We start from the raw sequence: 23,374 nt of genomic DNA on the forward strand, positions 1-23,374 counted from the left end.
AGTTACGTAATCAGATTACTTTTTTCAAATAACGAGTAAAGCATTACTTTTACATTCACAAAAAAAATACATTTTCAAATAAGTAACAAAAGTTACTTTGCTTTCCCATTTATTGACTGACACCTCTCTTGCATGTTTTGAGAAATCAGTGCTCGGAATACTCAGAATATTAAGCAAACCAATATGTTAGATAATACAAATATACTATATTATATATATATATATATATATATATATATATATATATATATATATATATATATATATATATATATATATATATATATATATATATGAAAATATGTATATATAAATATAAAATATGTATTATTCTCACTTTATTAACCAGTGTCTTTGCTGCTGACATTTGATGATCCAATTTAACCATAGCAATAAGCAAAATTACTATTTAAACACATTTGTGTTTTTTTATTTTATTTTTTTATTGCTCAAGTAACAGTGTTGAACTTTCTTCTTTCACAGCTGAAAGGTTTGTTTGAGCTGCACCCTCTACTGTTTAGGTGTGCATTTCCTTCAGCCTGAGGCACTTTTGGGGGGAAATGGCCTTTATATTTGCCAATAACTTTTTTTAAAATTAAAAACAAACAAGCAATCCCAGCCCAGGTGAGAAAAAGTAACGCAAAAAGAATTGTAATGCATTACTTTCCATAAAATGTAACTAAGTAACGCAATTAGTTACTTTTTAAGGGAGTAATGCAATATTGTAACACATTACTTTAAAAAAAAAAAAAAACTTTCCCCAACACTGGCTGTTATACATTTGTCTTATATTGTTTATAATATATCTGATGTCTATGCACTCAGATGTCATTTGTGGATACATATAATGCTAACTAGATAACTCTTATCATTTTTCAATAATTGTGGGTTAAGCTTATAAGAAATCTTAATTCTTCATCTAGTCACTTACACTATACATGTTTCAACACTATATTATGTTTCTATTGTTTGTACAATACAGAAACAGTAGGGGACAACTTGCATAAATGTTAATAAGTGTATACAGAGTAAATGGCTAAATGTTACTAACATGTATTTTCATTTTTTTTTAACATCTATCAATAGTCATAGATAAGGTTTTTTGTTTTTAAATCAATGAATCGAGGAGTATTTGTTATCTTTTTGATGTGAAAAAGAGCTCATAGCTATTGATGTAAAATAACTTGTAGGTTTATATAAAGGATAAATGAAATTAAACAGAACAAACTGATAGAAGCTAACCATTAAGACAAACTGATGAACTAGCTCAAAGTCTCAAGAAATTCACTATAAGGTTAATTAAAAATATGATTAAAACTAAAAACGTTAACATTTCAGCATCTCGGTAAACTCTTCTTTCGGATTCAAGCCCCAGTGCAGGACGTCCTCTTTAATGGAGGCCCAAGCCATGCGTGGTGTGGTGAAGCCGGCGGCCCAGTCCCCTGTGGAGGACAGAACAATGGCGCCTCCACATCCCTTCACTCTCTCACCCATGTACTGGAGTGAGGCGGTGGCAGCGGCTGTGGCTGATTTCCCTGCATTACACAAACACAACACTCAAATATGCGACAGTGTCAGCAAAGTTACCAGCACAAGTTTATCTACTGTAGTTGGCATTTTGCTGTATTTCCTCAGAAGAATTTTCTGTCAATGTTGTTGAGCAATGTGAAATGCATTATTAATATGCTAACACCTGCTACTATCTTACACAATGTATTATTGTAATGTTTGACTATATTCTCTGACACTTACAAACCCGATTCCAAAAAAGTTGGGACACTGTACAAATTGTGAACAAAAAAGGAATGCAATAATTTCAAAATCTCATAAACTTATATTTTATTCACAATAGAATCTAGATAACATATCAAATGTTCAAAGTGAGACATTTTGAAATGTCATGCCCAATATTGGCTCATTTTGGATTTCATGAGAGCTACACATTCCAAAAAAGTTGGGACAGGTAGCAATAAGAGGCCGGAAAAGTTAAATGTACATATAAGGAACAGCTGGAGGAACAATTTGCAACTCAATTGTCAAAGGTCAATTGGCAACATGATTGGGTATAAAAAGAGCCTCTCAGAGTGTCAGTGTCTCTCAGAAGTCAAGATGGGCAGAGGATCACCAATTCCCCCAATGCTGCGGCGAAAAATAGTGGAGCAATATCAGAAAGGAGTTTCTCAGAGAAAAATTGCAAAGAGTTTGAAGTTATCATCATCTACAGTGCATAATATCATCCAAAGTTTCAGAGAATCTGGAACAATCTCTGTGTGTAAGGGTCAAGGCCGGAAAACCACACTGGATGCCCATGATCTTTGGGCCCTTAGACGGCACTGCATCACATACAGGAATGCTACTGTAATGGAAATCACGACATGGGCTCAGGAATACTTCCAGAAAACAGTCAGTGAACACAATCCACCATGCCATTCGTCGTTGCCAGCTAAAACTCTATAGGTCAAAAAAGAAGCCATATCTAAACATGATCCAGATGCGCAGGCATTTTCTCTGGGCTCATTTAAAATGGACTGTGGCAAAGTGGAAAACTGTTCTGTGGTCAGATTAATCAAAATTTGAAGTTCTTTTTGGAAAATTGGGACGCCTTGTCATCTTGACTAAAGAGGACAAGGACAACCCAAGTTGTTATCAGCGCTCAGTTCAGAAGCCTGCATCTCTGATGGTATGGGGTTGCATGAGTGCGTGTGGGATGGGCAGCTTACACATCTGGAAAGGCACCATCAATGCTGAAAGGTATATCCAAGTTCTAGAACAACATATGCTCCCATCCAGACGTCATCTCTTTCAGGGAAGACCTTGCATTTTCCAACATGACAATGCCAGACCACATACTGCATCAATCACAACATCATGGCTGCGTAGAAGAAGGATCCGGGTACTGAAATGGCCAGCCTGCAGTCCAGATCTTTCACCCATAGAAAACATTTGGCGCATCATAAAGAGGAAGATGCGACAAAGAAGACCTAAGACAGTTGAGCAACTAGAAGCCTGTATTAGACAAGAATGGGACAACATTCCTATTCCTAAACTTGAGCAAACTTGTCTCCTCAGTCCCCAGACATTTGCAGACTGTTATAAAAAGAAGAGGGGATGCCACACAGTGATAAACATGGCCTTGTCCCAACTTTTTTGAGATGTGTTGATGCCATGAAATTTAAAATCATCTTATTTTTCCCTTAAAATGATACATTTTCTCAGTTTAAACATTTGATATGTCATCTATGTTGTATTCTGAATAAAATATTGAAATTTGCCATTGCATTCTGTTTTTATTCACAATTTGTACAGTGTCCCAACTTTTTTGGAATCGGGTTTGTACACTACCATTCCAAAGTCTGGCCTAAGTAAAGTATTTTGGGAAGAAAAGAATCAATACTTTTATTCAGCAAGAACGCATTAACTTCTTTCAAAAACATTAACACCCCAAACTTTTACATAGTATAAAACCTTTTTTTATTGTGCTTGTATTTTCTTGATATTTTCCAGCACAACCTGAAAAAAAAAAGAGAGCATTTGATCTCTGTGCCGTATGATGAAACACTGCACCTACAGTGTATGTGTCCTTGGTGACCCTGTCCAGGTCACACAATGAACAATATTTGTTGCTCTCATGGTTTGCTCATTCCATCAGTCTTAGTGTTGCAACTATGTGGTAAAAATGTCTAACACAGAAAACATCAGTCTAGCAACAAGACAAATACTGCAACATTATTAACATATTATATAATTGTTACAAGCATTATTTTTTGCATTGCACATTACTTTTTTTTAAATATGGACTAGAAATAACTGTATTTAGCAACAATGTAATGCCTATTTTTAGTTCTCTTTCATTCATCTCATTCCTTGTTCTTCGGTGCAGTGAATTTGCTTTCTTGCTTTAACTGGGGACTCATGGGCTTCTAGCCACCTATCAAAGCTTTTATACTCACTATATTTATATGCCAGTATTACCAATATTCTAACTTGCATTGATCTAATAATTGAAAAAATTATGAATATAAAAATGGTACATATAAACAGAGTGGTTGCAGTATCATTACCGCATAACGTCAAAGCGAACAATAGCCTGCTGACCCCTTTACATTCTTTCCACAGACAAACACACACCTCATTATCATCTGCCTACTGTGGCAGCACCTCCGATCCTTCCTGTCTCGCTCACACACACACAGGCACACACACACCAATTAAAATGACTGGCAACAGCAGCATCCAATTTTTGTGCGGTTTGACATTCATTCTGCTTGGTTATACAAAATCTGATAATAATAGCAACATGTGGGTGAGGGTAAAGGAGCAAAGATGATCGAGACCTTGCAAGACAAAACAATACGAACACAAATTGCATTACAGACAAAAAAAGCGAACAAAGGGGATGACATATATCAGGGGTAAAACAAATCGTTTATGAGAAAATATAAAAGTAAAGTAAAAAATATTGAAAATTAATACTTATTTAGGCATTGTTGCATAATGATCTTTTTTATGCAATTTTATATAATAATAAGATATTGATTGACTTGGCATCTGACTGGATTGTATTGTATTTATTGCAAGTATTATAATTGACATCAGTGTGACATTACACTCCATCTACTACACCTATTATAATTTTAATTGCTATAATTATTAGGGCCCAAGCGAAAATTCGCGCAGGGCCCTCTTGTTCTTCTAAGGATTATTAGGGCCCAAGCGAAAATTCGCGCAGGGCCCTCTTGTTCTTCTAAGGATTATTATTATTTTTTTTTTTTTTTTTTTTTTATTTTTTTTCCGTCTTCCGGGGCTTTTTGGGGGCCTTAACATGCTCAAAAACTCTTGAAAATTGGCACACACATTGGAATCCGCGGCCATTAGGACGCCGGAGAGGCTGGTACCCGGGCGTGGCAGGGGGGCTCGACAGCGCCCCCTTGAAAAAAGTCTGAAAATTTGGTCCATATATTAAACACGCTTGCACGTATTAGTATGAAACTCAGTACACATATAGACCTCATCGGGCCGAACAACTTTCGTGCTCTAAGTTAAACACCACGCCAACAGGAAGTCAGCTATTAAGGGTTGTTTGAAAAACGCATGCTCTGGAATTTGATATACTCCTCCTAGACGATTAATCCGATCGCCACCAAACTCGGTCAGCATGAAGTCAAGACACTGATGATTAAAAATTGCCAGGGGATTTTTGATATCTCGAACGGTTTGGCCGTGGCGAGGCAACGAATTTATGGCGAGAAAAAGGAAACAGGAAATGTGTTATAACGTCTGCATACATATATTGATCTTTATGAAACTTCACGAGTGTGTTCGTTATAGGAGTCTGATCACATGGATGTGACTATTGTGAGTCAAAGTTATAGCGCCACCAACTGGCAGCAGGAAGTGTATCACTTTTTGAAATGTTTTGAGATCACCCTCTTATTTTTACCTGATTTGCTTCAAACTTCATCAGTGTAATGTCAATACACAGCAGATGTAGACCTATGACAGGATTTTTGATATTTGAAATATTGTTGCCATGGCAACAGGTCAAACTGTAATAATATTCTTGAGTGTTTTTGAGGCTCTTAACATGCTTCAAATTGCATGAAACTCGACACACACATCAATATTGTCAACCAGTAGACATGGACAAAGCCATAGAAATGGGCGTGGTGGAGGGGCTCAGTAGCGCCACCTTTTGACAAAAGGGGGGGGTTAGTTTTTCCTACAATCACCAAACTCGGTACACATATTGTTCTCATCAAGCCGGACAATTTTCTAATTTACATTCATTAGCTCCGACCAACAGGAAGTCAGCTATTTTGGTTTGAATGTTAATTTTTTGAAAAAACAGGCTATGAATTTTATACTACTGCTCCTACAGGGTTTATCCAATTTACACCAAACTTTTTTAACTTGTTGCTAACACATTGAAGTTGTTTAATTGCAAACGGATTTTGGATATCTCAAACGGTTTGGCCGTGGCGAGGCAACGAATTTATGGCAAGAAAAGGGAAACAAAGTGTTATAACTTCTGCATACATTAATTGATTTTGATGAAACTTCGGCTTAGTCTTCGTTGTACAAGGCTGATCACATGGATGTGACTATTGTGATTCAAAGTAATAGCGCCACCAACTGGAAGCAGAAAATGTGTCACTTTCAGCATACATTGAGATCACCCTCTTATTTTTACCTGATTTGCTTCAAAATTCATCAGAATAATGTTAAAACTTGGCACATGTAATCCTTTGAAAATGGGCAGGGAGGAGGGGCTCTATAGTGGCACCTTGTAGTGCAGTAAATGTGGAGTGAATTTGACATAGTCCTTTGATGTTTAACCGTTTTAAGTGCCTATTGCCCGCTGTGCACAGTTGCCCTGAAGCCACCGGGGTGGCGGTGCCACCGGGCTTGGGCCCGCCATCGCTGCTCGCAGCTATATTTTTACTATTGTTATGCACAGCTTCCTTGATAAGGAATTTTTATACTGTAAAAAAGGCCCAATTAAAGTATAAATAGTGAAGATTACAAATGCTGACATACTGTACATGTAAAGAAACAGTGTCTAGTTACAAGACCTAAAATATACATGTTCCCTTATACTTTCATATAAATATTAACCTAAAATCGATACACTCCAAAAAAATAAGCCTTTTTTAAGATTTACGAATTTCAGTTGTATAGTAAAATTCTATAAAATTGAATTGAATAATCCTTACATATTATTCACATTATGAATTAAGAATTTTAAATAAGTAAAAAGCTTAATAAAACATTTTGTATAAATCCTAATGAAACAAGGGAATGCACAGTTTCAGTTTTCGTATTCATAAAAAAATGGAAATGTTTAAATTTATGATTATGAATCATAATTCCCTTGTTCCATTAAGATTTATACAAAAAATTTTATTACACTAGTTTTTTTTTTTTTTACTTATTTAAAATTCTTAATTCATAATATGAATAGGTAAGGATTATTCAATTCAATTTGATGGAATTTTACTATACAACTGAAATTAATAAATCTTAATTTTTTTTTGGAGTGTACAAAACAGACATGTTAGCACCCAAATTAATAAAAAATTATACACTAAGATTTGTTCATGTTTTTGAAAGAATTATCTTATGCACACCAAGGCGACCTTTATTTGATAAAAAATACAGTAAAACAGCAATATTATTACAATTAAATAACTGTTTTGTATTTTAATATTTTTTAATAGTGTAATTTATTCCAGTGATAGCAAATATACTTTATTTTCAGCAGATATTACTTCAGTTTTTAGTGTCACGTGATCCTTCAGAAATGATCCTAATACACTGATTTAGCTTCTTTTTTTGTGTGCTAATTTTTTTTCAGGATTCTTTTTTTTGAAATACGAATTTTTAGTAACATTATACATGTCCTTACTGTCACTTTTGATCATTGTAATTAATCTTTACAGAATAAAGTTTGTAATTTTGTTTAAAAAAAAAAATCATACTGACCTCAAGTTTCTGTAAGGTAGTGCATATTGAATTATCTCTTTTGCAAAATGGATTAGGCACAAAATTAATTAAGCAAATATGGACACTTTTGTACCCCTTAAAGGTAAACGAGTATGCATGCACACTCACACACTCATCAGGATTAGTGTAAAAGTCTCATACCTTGCTCCATATGAAAGAGGATTAATCTGGCTAAGGTGACTTTGAGAATAGACTCTCCATGACCAGTACAGGAGACCGCGCCACTTCTATTGTCTGCATATCCACCAGATCCTTATCGCACAGGAAAAGACAGCAGCGCACAGAGAGTCGGACGTTAATGTGTGTTACCTCAGGAGAAAACACTGACAATTGAGTATTGATCAGAGCTGACACCTTCAAACCGAAATGGCTCATTCAATCGAGGCACTGCTTCAAAATTAGTGTTGGTGTGACACTGAGATTATCTCTGTCCTCTATCTCTGATCGGACTCACCTATAATAGGAGAATCTCCAACTCTTCCCACCATTTTGTTTCTGATTCCTCCAGTGGACGTTGCGCACGCCACATTACCGAAAGAGTCCAGAGCCACCGCTCCAACGGTATCATGGCCCCTATAATTATGAAAAAAAAAAAATTGAATAATAAAGATTAGCTCTGAGATTTTTTTTCCCTCAGATCTTTCATTTTATGGTCTCAGACATGGTATTTTCAAAAGGTGCTTTGAAGAGAGAGCATTATTATTCATCACACTCCGAGATGTGCCTCTAGCTTAGTTTCTCTTCATCAGACAGACTTTTGTCTCGTAATTCAAGTTAATAAGCTACATTCATAAGCCTCCCTCCCTTTTAAAATGAGTCTCTGTGCAATTACTATTGTTTCCTATGTGAACTTCAGTCCAAAAAAATGCATGTTGTACTGTTCTGGTGATGTGAGAGTGATGTGTCTGAAAGGGAGTGTGCTAATGACAACCTCACACATGCTTTTATGAGTGCCAGCACACCTGAAAATGACTCATCATCATCTGCCTGTCAACAAAGGAAGCAAGCGAGAATAAGTGCCCTTCGCCACTCTGAATCACAGCCGCTAGTCTAGCAAAGTACACTCAGAGAGATTGCTGGGAAAGTGTTATATCAGTTGTGATATTTCTGTAGACACACATGAGAAAGTATGCATTCTTCTTCAAAAAAGAAAACACAATTCTTGTGATGTGCACATCAGTCTTCCCTGCTAGTTCACTTGAAAGGAAATAGAATAGAGAGCAGAAAGTGGGATGAACAGAGGCCCTTGTATTTCACAGGCTTCATATCCCATGAAACTCTGATTAAGGCAGTGCTGTGGAAAACAAGCGTGTGTTATGAATTTGAAGTCACATGGAGGACAATGCTTCAAGGTGAAATTAAAGAAAACAGCCTTCGTGTCGTTCTCCCCAGAAATGGAAGAGCAAACATGGTCCTCGTGGAGAATATTTGTCTGAAGCAGCTGGCAAAGAACCACTTGTCAGGCTCCAGATTCGAGGCATCAATCATTTTTGGCAGGCGCTTGATTGCTCTTTTAAATCACCGGCGATGGCTGGATCTTGCTCATCAGTTCAGGTGAAAACGGTTTTTAAAAGCAGCTTGACGGTGGACTGTATTTCACACTTCAGAGTGATCACAAGAGTTTTGGAGTAAATCTTCACACATCCATAAACAGTCTAATGAAGTGTGCAAAATTTGGAACAGAAGTTGGTAGAGTTCTCATTATGAAGAACAAGTGGTTGTCTTAACTTTTTGTTGCAAATGTATTTTCTACATACAGTACTAATTAGGGCTGGGTATTTCTCGTTTTTAATCGATTCTCATTTTTACGAACCGATATCGATTCTTAAATCCCAAGAATTGATTAGTCTAGTCTGTTTTCAGTTGATGAATGAATAGAACATTGTAGCGCTCCTCCCATCTAATAAATGGCAATAAGCTTTGTGCTTTGTTACTTTTGATAGGAAACAAAGTCTCAGATTTTAAATTCTGTCAATTTTATTATGAAATTCCAAAAATAACTGTTTTGGTGCTGTTTAATGTGGCGTGACAGATCGCTGTAGCGCCTCAGTTCAAGAGTGGCGGCAACGTGAAGCGTGCGTGAACCGATAATCTCCTCCTCTAATACCAGTTACAGCGCAAAATAAACATGAATGAACACCCAAAGGCATGTTGAAAGATAAAGTACAACTTACCGAAATCCGTATCCTGTCTCATGGAATAGCTCAATCAGTGTTTCAACCGCGAAAGACGTCAATATTCAGTGACTATAACTTGTTAGTCAACTATAAAAATGAACTCTAGAGAGGAGGATTTTGCTAAATATATGCACCATATAACACATTCATTATAATTTTTAATGTTCTTCAATATTTAATGTATTCTTGAATAAATCCATCAAGTTTTTATAAAAGACACCATTTAAATAATGCGTTTCAAAAAAAGAATTGGAGTAGAAATATAATTACATAATTGTAAAGTTAGTATTTTTACTTTATTATTATAAAAACGTCCTTAACTTCCTCTAATTTAAGTGTTTGTATACAAATCATGTATACAAATGGGTTGCCAGGTTTTCACAACAAAACCCGCCCAATTGCTACACAAAACTAGCCTAGAATTAGCTGGGGGGTAGGGGGTCCCACTGTAGTAGGGGTAAAATCCATGTTTTTGGTGGGCTCCCCAGGTAAAAGTCGCATTCGAGGGGAAAAATATCATGTTTTTTGGGGTCGCTTCAACCTGCGGTAAAACCGTGGACTTGGCAACACTGTTTACAGCATTAGTTGAGAGATTTTTTTCCTTGAGAAAATTTGCCATGTACTGATCCCATTTCCAAAATAATCAATATTGAATCGAATCAAATTTAATCGAAATTGAATCGAATTGCAAGCTTGTGAATCGAAATCTAATCGAATTTTGAAATTTGTTTCAATACCCAGCCCTAGTACTAATCACTGAAACTAAATGACAGTATGCGTTTAAATGGATGTATGTTGAAGCTTGTTTCTACCTGGGTGTAAAAAATAAAGGTAACTGTGAGATGATGTTTAAAATAAGAAAGTCACACTGTGAGACATAAAAATTAAACACTGTGGCACTATGATAACCTTTTTTTTTTTTTTTTTTGGAATACCGCAACACTGGCTCAGACAATAGCGTGAGTTTAGGTGGGGCTATTCGTTTGTGTGACCAATAGCAGATGGAAATAATTTGAAAACAATCAATTCTTTTCATGCATAAAATCGTTTAGATTTATCCAGTGCTTTAATCTGATGTGATCACCATGGCGTGTGACATCTGTGTAAAAGCATGGTAAAACCAGCAGGGCAGAGGTATGCCATGTAATCACCTAAATAAAGGTGGAGGGTAATTGAGTTCTAGGGCCTATGTGTTAAAAAGCCCAGTGATGGTGGTACAGGGTGAGCAGAGGGAGGCTATCAATAATGAAGCCACAGCGGGGCAGGATGAAAGGCAGTAGCTCAGCCAACTGTCACTTAGCACCTCCACAGCACTATTTTTACAGACTCCCTCAGGGGCTGAGGTTACACCCCGCCATGGCCCTGACTCCACTACTACTCAACACTCAGCCTGGGGAAGTGGAGATGGCAGGTAAGGCTGCTTTGCTGGAGCCCACACAGCTCTATCTGCACTGCCTGAAGGCCTCAGGGAATGACCTGAGCTCTGTGCAGGCCAGCATGCGAATATGCTGCCATTCTCAGCTCATGGCCTCAATGCCAAGGAGAATCACTGTCCCTTTTAAAACTAAACGATTATAAGAACTTTATATTAAGACATCATTAGAATCAGTATCATAAAATAAAGATAAAAGAATGAAGAGGGTAGATAATGATTTATCGCAGTATACATTCCACAATATATTAATGCAAAGATGGGCAGGTGATCTCATGAATCATCATTTAAAGTCACCATGAAATTACTTTTTTATGGAATATTGCAGGATTTATTATACATTATGTATGTATTATACATTAAGGGCGGGACAACCTGTCACTCACGATAAACGATCCAATAAATTCCTGATGGACAAAATCAAGTCCTGCCTTATACCCTACATTTTTTCTTGTTTGAGAAGCAGTTTCAAAATAGGGAAGAAAAAACTATTGTAACTTTCATTTCATGCCGACTTTAATGTTTTCATGAGAGGAATTATTGAAAAGAACTCTGCATTTTTAATTTGTTCTCTCCGAGCACACAAAACTCTTCTTTCCAAAGATGTAGACCATCTGGGTGTTTGCAAACAGCGAAAACATGTTTTGTAGCCTACCTAGTGGCAGAAAATTCTCCTGCAATTCTGACTTTTCTCAGAATTTAAAATGTTTTATAGGTTTAAATGTTATTGGTTTAAATATTATTTCATGCTGTAACTGTAAGGCTAATTCATTATGCCTCTATGAACTGCATATGTGAATATTATGTAGATCCAATTGTTTACATCAAATTCATGCTTTAAAAGTAGATTAATCATCACAGGTTTTGTCAATTCAGTCTGTCCATTTAATGGATTGCAACCATAAATGTTGCGTTTAACTTCAAAGGGTGTCTGTGACAAATGAAGACCATCTTTTTTTTTTTTTGCATTCCAATTCTGACATCCAAAGGCACAACAAGACATTTTTTCCCGTATTTCGTGGATCTCACTCATTTGTCTCCACTTGTTACCACTGTTTTTCGAGCGGCTGCTCACTGCAGAGGCAATGGATCTAGGGTCACTGTGATTTTGCCAAGTAAGACATCTTTTGTTAATCCTGGAACAACGGTCCTGCCCCAAAACAAAGTCCTAACCCTATCCCTACCCCTAAACTTAACCCTGCCCATAAAATCAGAGGGAAATGATAGGTGAATAACACTGATGTAGAAGCACCTAACCCTGGTTGTAAGCCTAAACTTGATATTAACCCTAAACCTCTCCTACAAATCTGATTGGTTGATTGGAATGTTGCTCCTGGATCAACAAGGATGATTCACCATGGAGCTAGACATCCAGCTCCCCCTCGCTGGATGGGGAACCAACCCTTACTCTACCCATAACCCTATCGCTATACATAACTCCATCCATTAGAGGTAGAGCGTGACTAGGTCAAGCTCCACCCATTACTGTATGTCCAGACAGGGGGAGCTAGATGTCATGTGTGTTTTTCTGCCACCACTATGCGTGCTCAACTGCAAGGTGTAACTGTGACGTCTGATCCCAAATGGTCTATTTACTCTGAAGATGCGGTCACACAAATTTGCCACGTTCACCAACAGAAAGCTGCTTTGGTTCGAAAATCTATGCTTCATTCATCACTACATAACTGACAATGGACAATAGACCTTTTTTTGCCTGTGCAATCTCACTAAAATTTCACTAATGTGACCGCTCCGTAACAGTATGGTCATTAAAATCCATCTCTGAAATCAAGTATGTCAAGAAATCAGGAAATAAAAGACATCTTGAAGCATTTAGAGGAAAAAACTACAGTCATTTTGGCAACAAACATGAAATTACGCACCATTGTGTGTTGTAGTGCTGTTTGACTTCGGCTCCATAGCTGTTGCTGTGTTCCCACTCTTTGCGTTCTGGCTCAGTCACCAAATCATGAGATACTGGAATACCAATGCGCTCTGCAAACATGCTTGCCCCTCTGTCTGTCAACATAACATGATCTGTCTGAGTAAAAAGCACAAAAAAGGGTTTTAAAAAGATGATTAGTTGTCTAAATGTTTACTTTAAGTCAGTGTTTCCCAACTTGATGAACAGTTCGGACAGTTCTCTCTTCTCGTAGTGGATTAGACACCTACAAAATCAAAGGCAGATTCACACTCATGCGCTTCGTTGCTGATAAACTCAATGTAATTTAAGTTAAATAATAAGAAAATTAATATGATGAACAAGACACCCAAAGTACTTGTTACTTAATTCCATTTGAAAGACGTGTTTATCAATCATTTTTATTTTAATACAGATATGTTTTTATATATGACAACATAACCCATAGAGATCGCATTGTCAGAGAGTATGGGAATATTTACACATTTTATACACACAAAACATTATATCAGAGTTTTCAAATCAAACATTTTAAAAGAGAACAATACATCACGGCTGTTTAAATCAATGAGCATTAAAGGGTTAGTTCACCCAAAAAATGAAAATTCTCTCATTCATTAGTTACCCTCATGCCGTTCCACACCCGTAAGACCTTCATTAATCTTCGGAACACAAATTAAGATATTTTAGTTGAAATCCGATAGCTCCGTGAGGCCTCCATAGGGAGCAATGGACACTTCCTCTTTCAAGATCCATAAAGGTACTAAAAAACATATTTAAATCGGTTCATGTGAGTACAGTGGTTCAATATTAATATTATAAAGCGACGAGAATATTTTTGGAGTGCCAAAAAACCCAAAATAATGACTTATTTAGTGATGGCCGATTTCAAAACAATGCTTCAGGAAGCTTCGGAGCACAAATGAATCAGTGTGTCGAATCTGCTGATCGGAGTGCCAAAGTCACGTGATTTCAGCCGTTGGCAGTTTGACACGCGATCTGAATCATGATTCGATACACTGATTCATCTGTGCTCCGATGCTTCATGAAGCATTGTTTTGAAATCAGCCATCACTAAATAAGTCGTTATTTTGGTTTTTTTGGCACTCCAAAAATATTCTCGTCGCTTTATAATATTAATATTGAACCACTGTACTCACATGAACTGATTTAAATATGTTTTTAGTACCTTTAGTACCTTCCTTGAGAGAGGAAGTGTCCATTGCTCCCTATGGAGGCCTCACGGAGCCATCGGATTTCAACTAAAATATCTTAATTTGTGTTCTGAAGATTAACGAAGGTCTTACGGGTGTGGAACGGCATGAGGGTAAGTAATAAATGACAGAATTTTCATTTTTGGGTTAACTAACCCTTTAAGCTGTGTCGTCAGCAAGTTGTTTGCCATCAAGCTTTGGATCAACACAGTCGGTGGAGAGCAACTGCACCTGACTGCAGAATCCTTGCTCTCACAAGACTTTTTGACACACTTTGGCATGACATCAGAGCAAGGCGGTCCATACTCAAGCACATTTCTAACCGGCATGCATCTCACCGGTGATCGGTTCTGCGCAGGTTTTGCGTTAACGTTGACAGCACTAATAAGGACATAACTGATGTGTTTAATATGAATACGAGGCAAGACGAACATTGTGACAATAGGCTTGTTTGAGATTAACTACACTAGCCTGCCACCGGCTGGTGAGATTTGCCAGATGCAGGTGGAGGAGAAGATGCTGAACCAACGTCATTGGCAGACCGCACGATTTTTGCATTGACTGTAGCTGAAGAAGTGGATAAGATTGAAATTCCCATGTTTTGAATATCAGATATTCAATATCAAGATTGGTTGAATACAGGAATTGGTTGAATACATTTCTAAGAAAAAACACGCAACACAAGTTGTCCTAGTCATCACAGAATCCGATCGATGAGAATAAAGTGTGTCCTCATCAAGGCTTTTGCAGCTGATTTTGAGCAACTGCAGTGCCTGACCTAGGAAGACCTCATTTGATGGCACATGTGATCGTAAGGCGGCTGCATTGCCGATCAAAATCAGACTAATTTTCTAACCAGAACGCATTGCTTTTGTCAGGTGGCAGCTGAACTTTGTGGCACTGAATGAAGTCGAACAAGCCTAATATTTTCATGTGTAATTGACCGTAAGCACTTTATGTCTACTCACTGGGAATGAAATCATGCAAAACATGCCAAAATTCAGACCAACCTTTCTTACGATTGGCATTTTTATTATAAATTTGTGTGTGTTATTTATTGTTATTGGAGATATAAGAGATTGATGGAGATATCAGAGATCTATGGTACATCATAAATTATTTTTATACATTTAAAACAGGAAGTTTTACACGGCACCCCTGCTCTTGTCAGATGGGCACCTCATTTGGGATTGGGAAACACTGCTTTAATCAATCCAGTTAAGTCTGACATCACATGTCACCGTTTCCCAATAGCAAACAACAAATAATGCTAATATACACTCACTCACAGTGTGCTGTATTACTGAAGAATCATGATCCTAACCTTCATCTCCATACTGAAATCTCAGTTGGAAAGACAGTGATGAATTTTTTATGAATTGTTTAAACATTGGTGTCGGGGAAGCCGTGAGCTTTTAAAACCTTGTGCTCATAAACAGCTGCTGGGATATTCTCACTTGTTCTCAAGATCCACTTTCATGCAGAGTTTAGCTCCAACCTTGATCAAACTCATCTGCCTGTAGCTTTCTAGTAATCCTGAAGACCTTGATTAGCTTGTTGTTCAGGTGTGTTTGATTAGGGTTAGAGGTAAACTCTGCAGGAAAGTGGACCTTGAGGGCCAGAGCTGAGAATCCTTGGAGTAGAGGCTTGGACCTCGAAAGAGTAGGCTATTCGATAAGTCATGAATTAGAAAGCAGCTTACATAGGCTACTAGCCTTTTCCATTTTCATGTATGTTCGAGATATGACTGTGTGTCATTCATGTTACAGAACAAGACTTCTTATCATATGAGAAATTACATTGTCATATAGGCTAATGTAACTTTCTTTTCAAAGTATTGTCATATAATGTAACCACATACCTTATTTTCCTCATAAATCAAACATTTTGTGTTTAGAAGGCCTAATTGAGTCTAAAATCCAATCAGTATTCCAGAGGGAACCCAAGGCAAATTACTCTTAAGTTTGGCCTTAACTCTATAGCAAGTGTACAGCAGTTCCTTAATGCAGATGATACAATTTGTGTTTAGCCTTGTTTGGTTTACAGCCTTACATTGTTAAATGTCTTGGTTAGTTCTTTGTGCTGACTAAATCAGTACAATTTTTCTTTTTGCATTCTGATTTCCTTGGGTGTTCTATGTGTTATTTAACGCATGTAAACACCACAACAAAAATGATAGTTTATGGCATAAAACAACTACACTAAACTTATGTACACTTTCACATTATTTCCGTATTTGCTGTGCACAAATCCATGTGGAACTGCTATTATTTATTGAGACAATACTCTGCTGTCTCTAATAATACAATTTTATTTCTCTGTGTAACTTTCTGTATAACATCACAATGGATTAAACCATAACTCTGATTTAGGAAACTTTTAAATATTAACTCAGTTATTAATGTCATTTTTCTTTGTCAAATACTGTGCATTTTAGATTGCAAAGCAAGAGCATGAGGTCAGTGAAGCTTGATCGCAGCATTGATCAAGACCTGATGAATTTTTAATACTGGCTATTAAGGAGATCTGCCAATCCACTGTAAGGCCAAGGTCTTTTGGGGCAGTCAAGACAGGTGCTGCAGCTAATCAATTATCATGTATTCTTTGGGTTTTGTTTCCTCCATGTCCAACGCCTTGTAAAGTGAACTCAGTGAAGGGGAAAATTTTAATCTCTTTGACATAATAATTATTTATTATAGCCTATCTCCTACCATATATCATTCTGGCAAACATTTTGTACGTTCACAGCCAGTTTTACTGTAAATTTGGCTATGATTTTTTGTTTGATTTTCTGTTGCACCACAATGCTTACTCGTCCGCGCTGCGCTGTTCCTTCCATTGATGTGTTTGACTTCCCATTTAAAGAGACCAGAAAGCTACAGGACAGGAGTGAACATCAGTAAAGATTTCATTGCTAGAGGGAGGTGAGAGCTTTGAATCACTTGAAAACAGACGCTGAGCTTGATTACTTCGGCTTAAAAGGTAAAAATACAATGGTTACGCCAAAGCTGCATTGTTGTAGAAAGAAGGGGGGTGTCTGAAAGCCTGTTAAAGTCACCATGAAATCAAAATGTAATTCTTATTTTTTATAGAATATTACAGCATTTACTATAAATGATTTATCCATGCACATTATTATTATTTTTTTTAATTCATGGGCCCTTGTAATCTTTCAAATCAAAATAATCAAAATAACTTTCCCACTCTTGCAAAGTGTTCTCTGATGATGCGTTTACAGGCGCAAGGGTTGGACACCCTGTCACTCACATGAGATCACGCAGCAATAGAAAACCACAACCATCCAATGAATCAAGCATTTCCCAATGGACAAAATTAAGTCTGCCCTACTTTTTTTTTTCTAATTGGAAAAGCTGTTTAATTTGGATTTACGTTACAGTAGGTAATCATGCCTACTTTAACACCAAGAATGATAACTGTCTAAATGCTGTCCTATCACAATAAAAGGCAAAAAATAAATTTTGAAACTTGCTGGTTAAGCTCCATCCACACACAGAATAGAATCAGCATCTTTTAATCCACTACATCCAAAATCTCTCATCATGGGGATGGGGGAATGGATTCTGACAGCTGGATGGGGGAACGGATTCTGACAACTGGATTTTGCTGTCAGATTCTGTTCCCCCCATTGATTGTACAAAATAAGGTTCTAATATTTATCAAACTGAGGCTGGTTAGTTCATGCCAATAGCCTAGTGGGTGGCACACTGACATATAGTACTCTAGTGCTTTGAGACACCCAAGTTTTAGTCCTGGCTTGTGTTCTTTTCCTGATCCCATCCCCTCTGTCTCTTCCACTTTGCTTCCTATAACAATAATTTTTCAGTATAAAGTTTGAATAATCATTCTAATTGTATTCGAATAGGGAAGTCTACAGTTATAAAGATAATGACGCAGAGGAACGATATAATTGGAATTACTTTCAGAATAATTTATTTTCCTCTAGCTGATGAAGGATAAAAATATTGGCAGACAATCAGAATCCATCCTACTTTAATGAGCTGACAGCAGACAACATAACTGCAGTATGCACATATAATAAATAGAACATCATTACCTGTTGGTGTGGATGCTAATCATTATAGACCATTATCTTTATAGTTATCAATGTAAACGGTCCTTAATTCGGCTAAATCTGGTGGATGTCTATAATGGCTAACATCACTAATCGCTATTTATGTTTTACTGCAGTTCTGTCATGACAACTCTCGGAGTGTTTGCATGGTAATGGATATGACAATGTAGATATATTTGGCGGAATAGATCTGCTACGCTGCTTCTGCTTTATTGCTGCTGCTGCTGCAGAGCAAGTACGGGACTTGCTACTGCCAATACATACACAACACGCTGCTGTGAGCAAGTAAGACATGCTGCTGCAGTACAATATAGCGTACATGAATAAACGTAGCAGATCTATACAGGTGGAGCTGGGGAAGGTGGAGGGTTTCTGAAGCATGCTGCGCTGCTAAGCAAAGCCAACTCATGTATTTAAAGATTAAGCACGCAAGCTCATTGGATACTAATACAGCAGGAACCAATCATCTGTGACCTATAGATAATGATGTGATAATTTGCAGGTTGTGTTAAAGGACCTATTAGCCTGACCATTTGAGTTTCAAGCCAGAACTTTGTATTTTGCGTTCTTTCTTAAGATGACCTTAAAATAGAGTGAATAATGTTGGATCATTGAAATTAAAATTGTGATCTAATGTGAGCAGCTTTGATTTGTTTCCCCTCAGTTTCCACCCCCATGTGCCAGTAAACATATCAGAGAAGATAAGAGATGTCATTGCAAGTGGGAGGGAAAGTTATTTGTATTAAAGATTATGTGGGCTCATGAATTAAAAAAAAAAAAAAAAAGATGTGTATGGATAAATCACACTGCAATATTCCATAAACAAATAATACTTGTCAAATTCACTGAGATAACTTACGATACTATTTTAGGTTAACATGTTCAATAACCTACAGTATACCTTGTTTGGGCAATAATAGTTGAATAATTAATATATATATATATATATATATATTAAGAAATAAGTACAAAATGATGGCTAGGCTTTTGTCTTTTAGACATGTGGAGATAAATCATTGTATAAGACTGCTATCTATGTCAATACAAAGAGCACTGATTGAAATCAATCTGAAAATCAGCTAGCATTTATTTCCATTGGAGCCTGTCATTACAAAGCTGCTGATGAAATGACAAGTTAAAGTTTTTCCGGATTTTCCTACAGTGTCATATAATTTCACCTTTGAAGTCAACATCATGGCTTTTTTTTTTAATCTGTTACAAGAATATAAAAATGTGGGTATATCACCCAATTCTAAGTTTTATAATCTTCAAAGTGATCCACATATAGACCTCCTTGATAAGGGCAGGCATTAAGAACTAGCTCTGAGATAATTTCCTTATCAAATGTGAATGCTAATTTTACAGGTATACCAGACATATTTTATAGCAACCATGTGATATTCTCTTATATGGACAATTAATGAGTTAGACAAGTCTTTTTGATGGAAAAATGAAATGAAATAAGCCTTTATGATTGAGAAATGGTTGTTGAATTTTAATTTATGTAGCATATTGCAGTGTAGTATATAGAAATGTATGGAATGTATGTAAATTGTATGTCAGAAATTCAGTTTCCGTATCACGTCCCCTACTTTTTAGTGCACATTTTTGTATAGTGAGAAATTGCTTGAATTAAATGGGTTGGAGGTTCACCAGAGAGAACTCTAAACACAAATTAAGGCATCCAAAAAAATAAGTCGACTCATTTATTTGAATTTGTGATCTGCTGCATTAGACGATGACAAATTGAGAAGCAATTTGTGAAGAAAACATACCTTTTCCATCACAGCACGAGCAAGACTAACAGGGTTAGCAATGTTTCTAACAGAGGCCACAGCTCCAGCGGCAAGTGTTTCCCCATCCATGATGACACTGTCCAGCTCCACCTCTCCATCAATATTGAGCACTGCACCATGACCTGCACATGAAAGATTTTACACTCCAATTCAGAAGTCCACATGTCTGAAAAGATTTACCACGTTTCCCGTAAACACTGATAGATAGACAGATAGATTTGCAGAACACATACTGGCTAGCTTTACTGACTGCAGAAATAATTGTGGTGTTTATTAATTTTTACACAGAAAATATGATGCATATTTTAAAAAGACATCACAATAAACATTAAGGTGCTTTATATGTGTGTGCGTGTGTGTGTGTGTATAGACAGACAGTCAGAAAGATAGATAGGTAGGTTTGGAGCAGAGGGCCACTGTCCTGTAGACTCCAACTTGCCTCAACACACCTGCCTGGAATTTTCTAGTATGCCTACTTAAGACCTTGATTAGCTGGTTCAGATGTGTTTAGTTGGGGTTGGAGCTGAACTCTGAAGGACTGTGGCCCTCAGGAGCAAGATCGGATACAACATGATCTCATTCTCACACATATATCTCATTCTTATCTCTGTCAGGGCACCCTGACATACTCCAGACTCCAGTTATCCACTCTGATGTCTACCTTTCAGTACTCTACAGGATTGCATTAGTCATCTATTGATCAGTCTGTGCTTCTGGCTACCCCAGTGTATAAAACGATCCTGATGAGCTGCTGAATGTGCAGCTCTGATATGAGGAGGATTAGCCATTTCACTTATGGTGGCAGTTAGCCATCACAAACGAGATTGGCACCGACAGGCTGGGTGTGTTAATGAAGTGTCTTGTTTTACCCCGCTTTCCTCCTTGTAATCTGATAATTATTGGAGAACCTCTCACCTTACTCTCAAGATGATCATTAACAAAGTGTCAAGGGTATGTGCTGAAATACTGTCCTAGTCAGAGCCTAGATGAAGTCGCTCACAAACTACTGAATCTGTGCATCCTCTGCTTGAAGTCTTGAATAGAGTCAGAGAGTCAATAGAGAGTCAAGGAGAAAATAAATAAATAAATAATAATAATAATAATAAAACTACCAGCCAAATTTTGAAATGATGAAGATTTGTTTGTGAAAGAAGTCTCTTATATTCACCAAGGCTGCATTTATTTGATTACAAATACAGTAAAACTGTAATATTGTAAGATATTTTTACAATTAAAAATAAGTGTTTTCTATTTGAATATATTTTAAAATGTAATTTACTCCTGTGATGGCAAAGCTAAATTTTCAGCAGCCATTACTCCAGTCTCAGTGTCACATGATCATTCAGAAATCATTCTAATATGCTGATTTGATGCTCAAGAAACATTTTGTATTATCAGTGTTTAAAATAGTTGTGCTGCTTAATATTTTTTGTGGATATCAAGATACCTTTGGTGAACTGAAAATGAAAAAGAACAGCTTTTATATAAAATAGAAAAGTTTTGTAACATTATAAATGTCTTTACTGTCATTTTTGATCAATTTAATACATCCTTGCTGAATAAAAGTATTAATTTCTTATTTATTTATTTTAAATCTCTTTTTAAAATCTTACCCCACATTTTGAATGGCAGTATAATCACAAAATCTGCATATTAGAATGATTTGAGGATCATGTGACAATGAGACTGGAGTAACGGCTGATGAAAATTCAGCTTTGCCATCATAGGAGTAAATTACATTTTAATAGAAAATACATATTTTAAATTGTAACAATATTTCACAATATTACTGTTTTACAGATTTTTAATCAAATAAATGCAGCCTTGGTGAGCAGAAGAGAATTCTTTCAGCAACATTAAAAAAATCTTACAATCTACACGTAGGGTATGTATGTATGTATTATACCTGCATCAAACGCTGGGTCATCCTCCAAAGACCTCACAGCTTTTTCTACAGCATCAATTGCACTCCCCCCATTCTTCAGAACAGTATCCCCTGCCCGCACAGCATTCTTGACTCCAGCCACGGATGCTTCGGCTAACAGATCCGGGATGGCCCACGCGCCACCATGCACCACAATCACAGTCTTCATCTTCGGCCTTCCTCTAGCCCTGAGGAAACAAACATGTGTGTGCTGTCAGGAGAGAGGATATTGAGAGCTAGCACATTTTAATATATTGCCCTTGGACTTTACTGAGCTGTGTAATTTATTCAGATGAACACTGACAGAGTGGGTAAAAGCAAACTTTCACAGCTCATCTCCATGAGAAGGGTGTCTGGGGTTGTTTACAGGAAGCAGGTTCTCAGGCTCCTGTCATGTTTACTCAAGCTCTATTAAAGTGAGGGTTCTGAGAGATGAAAGGAGCAATTCCATTTGGTTTACCTGAAACAACTTTCATATGCTTTACTTACCAAAACCACACCATGACTAAATGAAAACCACTACAAAAATGCACCATGTATCCAGGGTCTTTGCCAAAATGCCAGGGCTTTTATACAATAAAGCTGTGGCAACCATCACAGTCATCAAAAATTAATGAGAGAGGGGGAAAAAAGATTCTGAATGCTTATTATACTTTTTGTAGAAAATTCCATTTTATAGTAGAATAGTAGATAGTGTAAAAAGTAGAATAGAAACTTGAATAGAATGGTAGAAACAATAATTGTTCGCCATTTTGGTGGTAAATACTAGTACAATAACGAAAATGAAATAGATAAAATATTCATAAGTGTGTTTTTTTTGTTGTTATGGAAACGACGCTATGTCTTTATGTATGCCGAGGACAGCAACCGACCAATGAGTTTTACTTTCTGGACTTTCTTTAAAGGATTAGTCCACTTTTAAATAAACTTTTCCTGATAATTTACTCACCCCCATGTCATCCAAGATGTCCACGTCTTTCTTTCTTCAGTCAAAAAGAAATTAAAGTTTTTGATGAAAACATTCCAGGATTATTCTCCTTATAGTAGACTTCACAGTTGAAGGTCAAAATTTGTTTCACTGCAGCTTCAAATTGTTCTACACGATCCCAGATGAGAAAAAATTTGAATTCTGTTTTGAAAATTTGAAATCTCTATTTGAATTCCAGCAGTGTAGACGCTGCTAAGTGTATTACTGCCCTCCACAAGCCAAAGTTTGAACTAATTATTATATACTATTGAACTAGCATATTGCATATAAAAATTAGTTCAAACTTTGACCTGTGGAGGGCAGTAATACACTTAGAAGTGTCTACA

At 36.7% G+C, this 23,374-nt stretch overlaps 1 protein-coding gene across 4 annotated transcripts in view; it reads right to left on the reverse strand.

Annotated features, from left to right (window-relative positions):
• Positions 1-23,374, reverse strand: part of si:dkey-103j14.5 (isoaspartyl peptidase/L-asparaginase) — a 67,956-nt gene continuing 44,582 nt past the window's right edge. For all 4 annotated transcript variants that reach the window (XM_048204778.1, XM_048204779.1, XM_048204777.1 and 1 more), the window contains 6 exons: positions 22,043-22,248; positions 20,116-20,258; positions 12,996-13,153; positions 7,958-8,076; positions 7,645-7,755; positions 1-1,535 (listed from right to left, as the gene is read on the reverse strand). In XM_048204778.1, coding sequence (XP_048060735.1) covers positions 1,327-1,535; positions 7,645-7,755; positions 7,958-8,076; positions 12,996-13,153; positions 20,116-20,258; positions 22,043-22,229 — 927 coding nt within the window. In that variant the 5' untranslated portion in view covers positions 22,230-22,248 and the 3' untranslated portion in view covers positions 1-1,326. The remainder of the gene's footprint in view (positions 1,536-7,644; positions 7,756-7,957; positions 8,077-12,995; positions 13,154-20,115; positions 20,259-22,042; positions 22,249-23,374) is intronic.

This window comes from Megalobrama amblycephala, linkage group LG10 (genome assembly GCF_018812025.1).
Source record: "Megalobrama amblycephala isolate DHTTF-2021 linkage group LG10, ASM1881202v1, whole genome shotgun sequence".
Taxonomy (NCBI): domain Eukaryota; kingdom Metazoa; phylum Chordata; class Actinopteri; order Cypriniformes; family Xenocyprididae; genus Megalobrama; species Megalobrama amblycephala.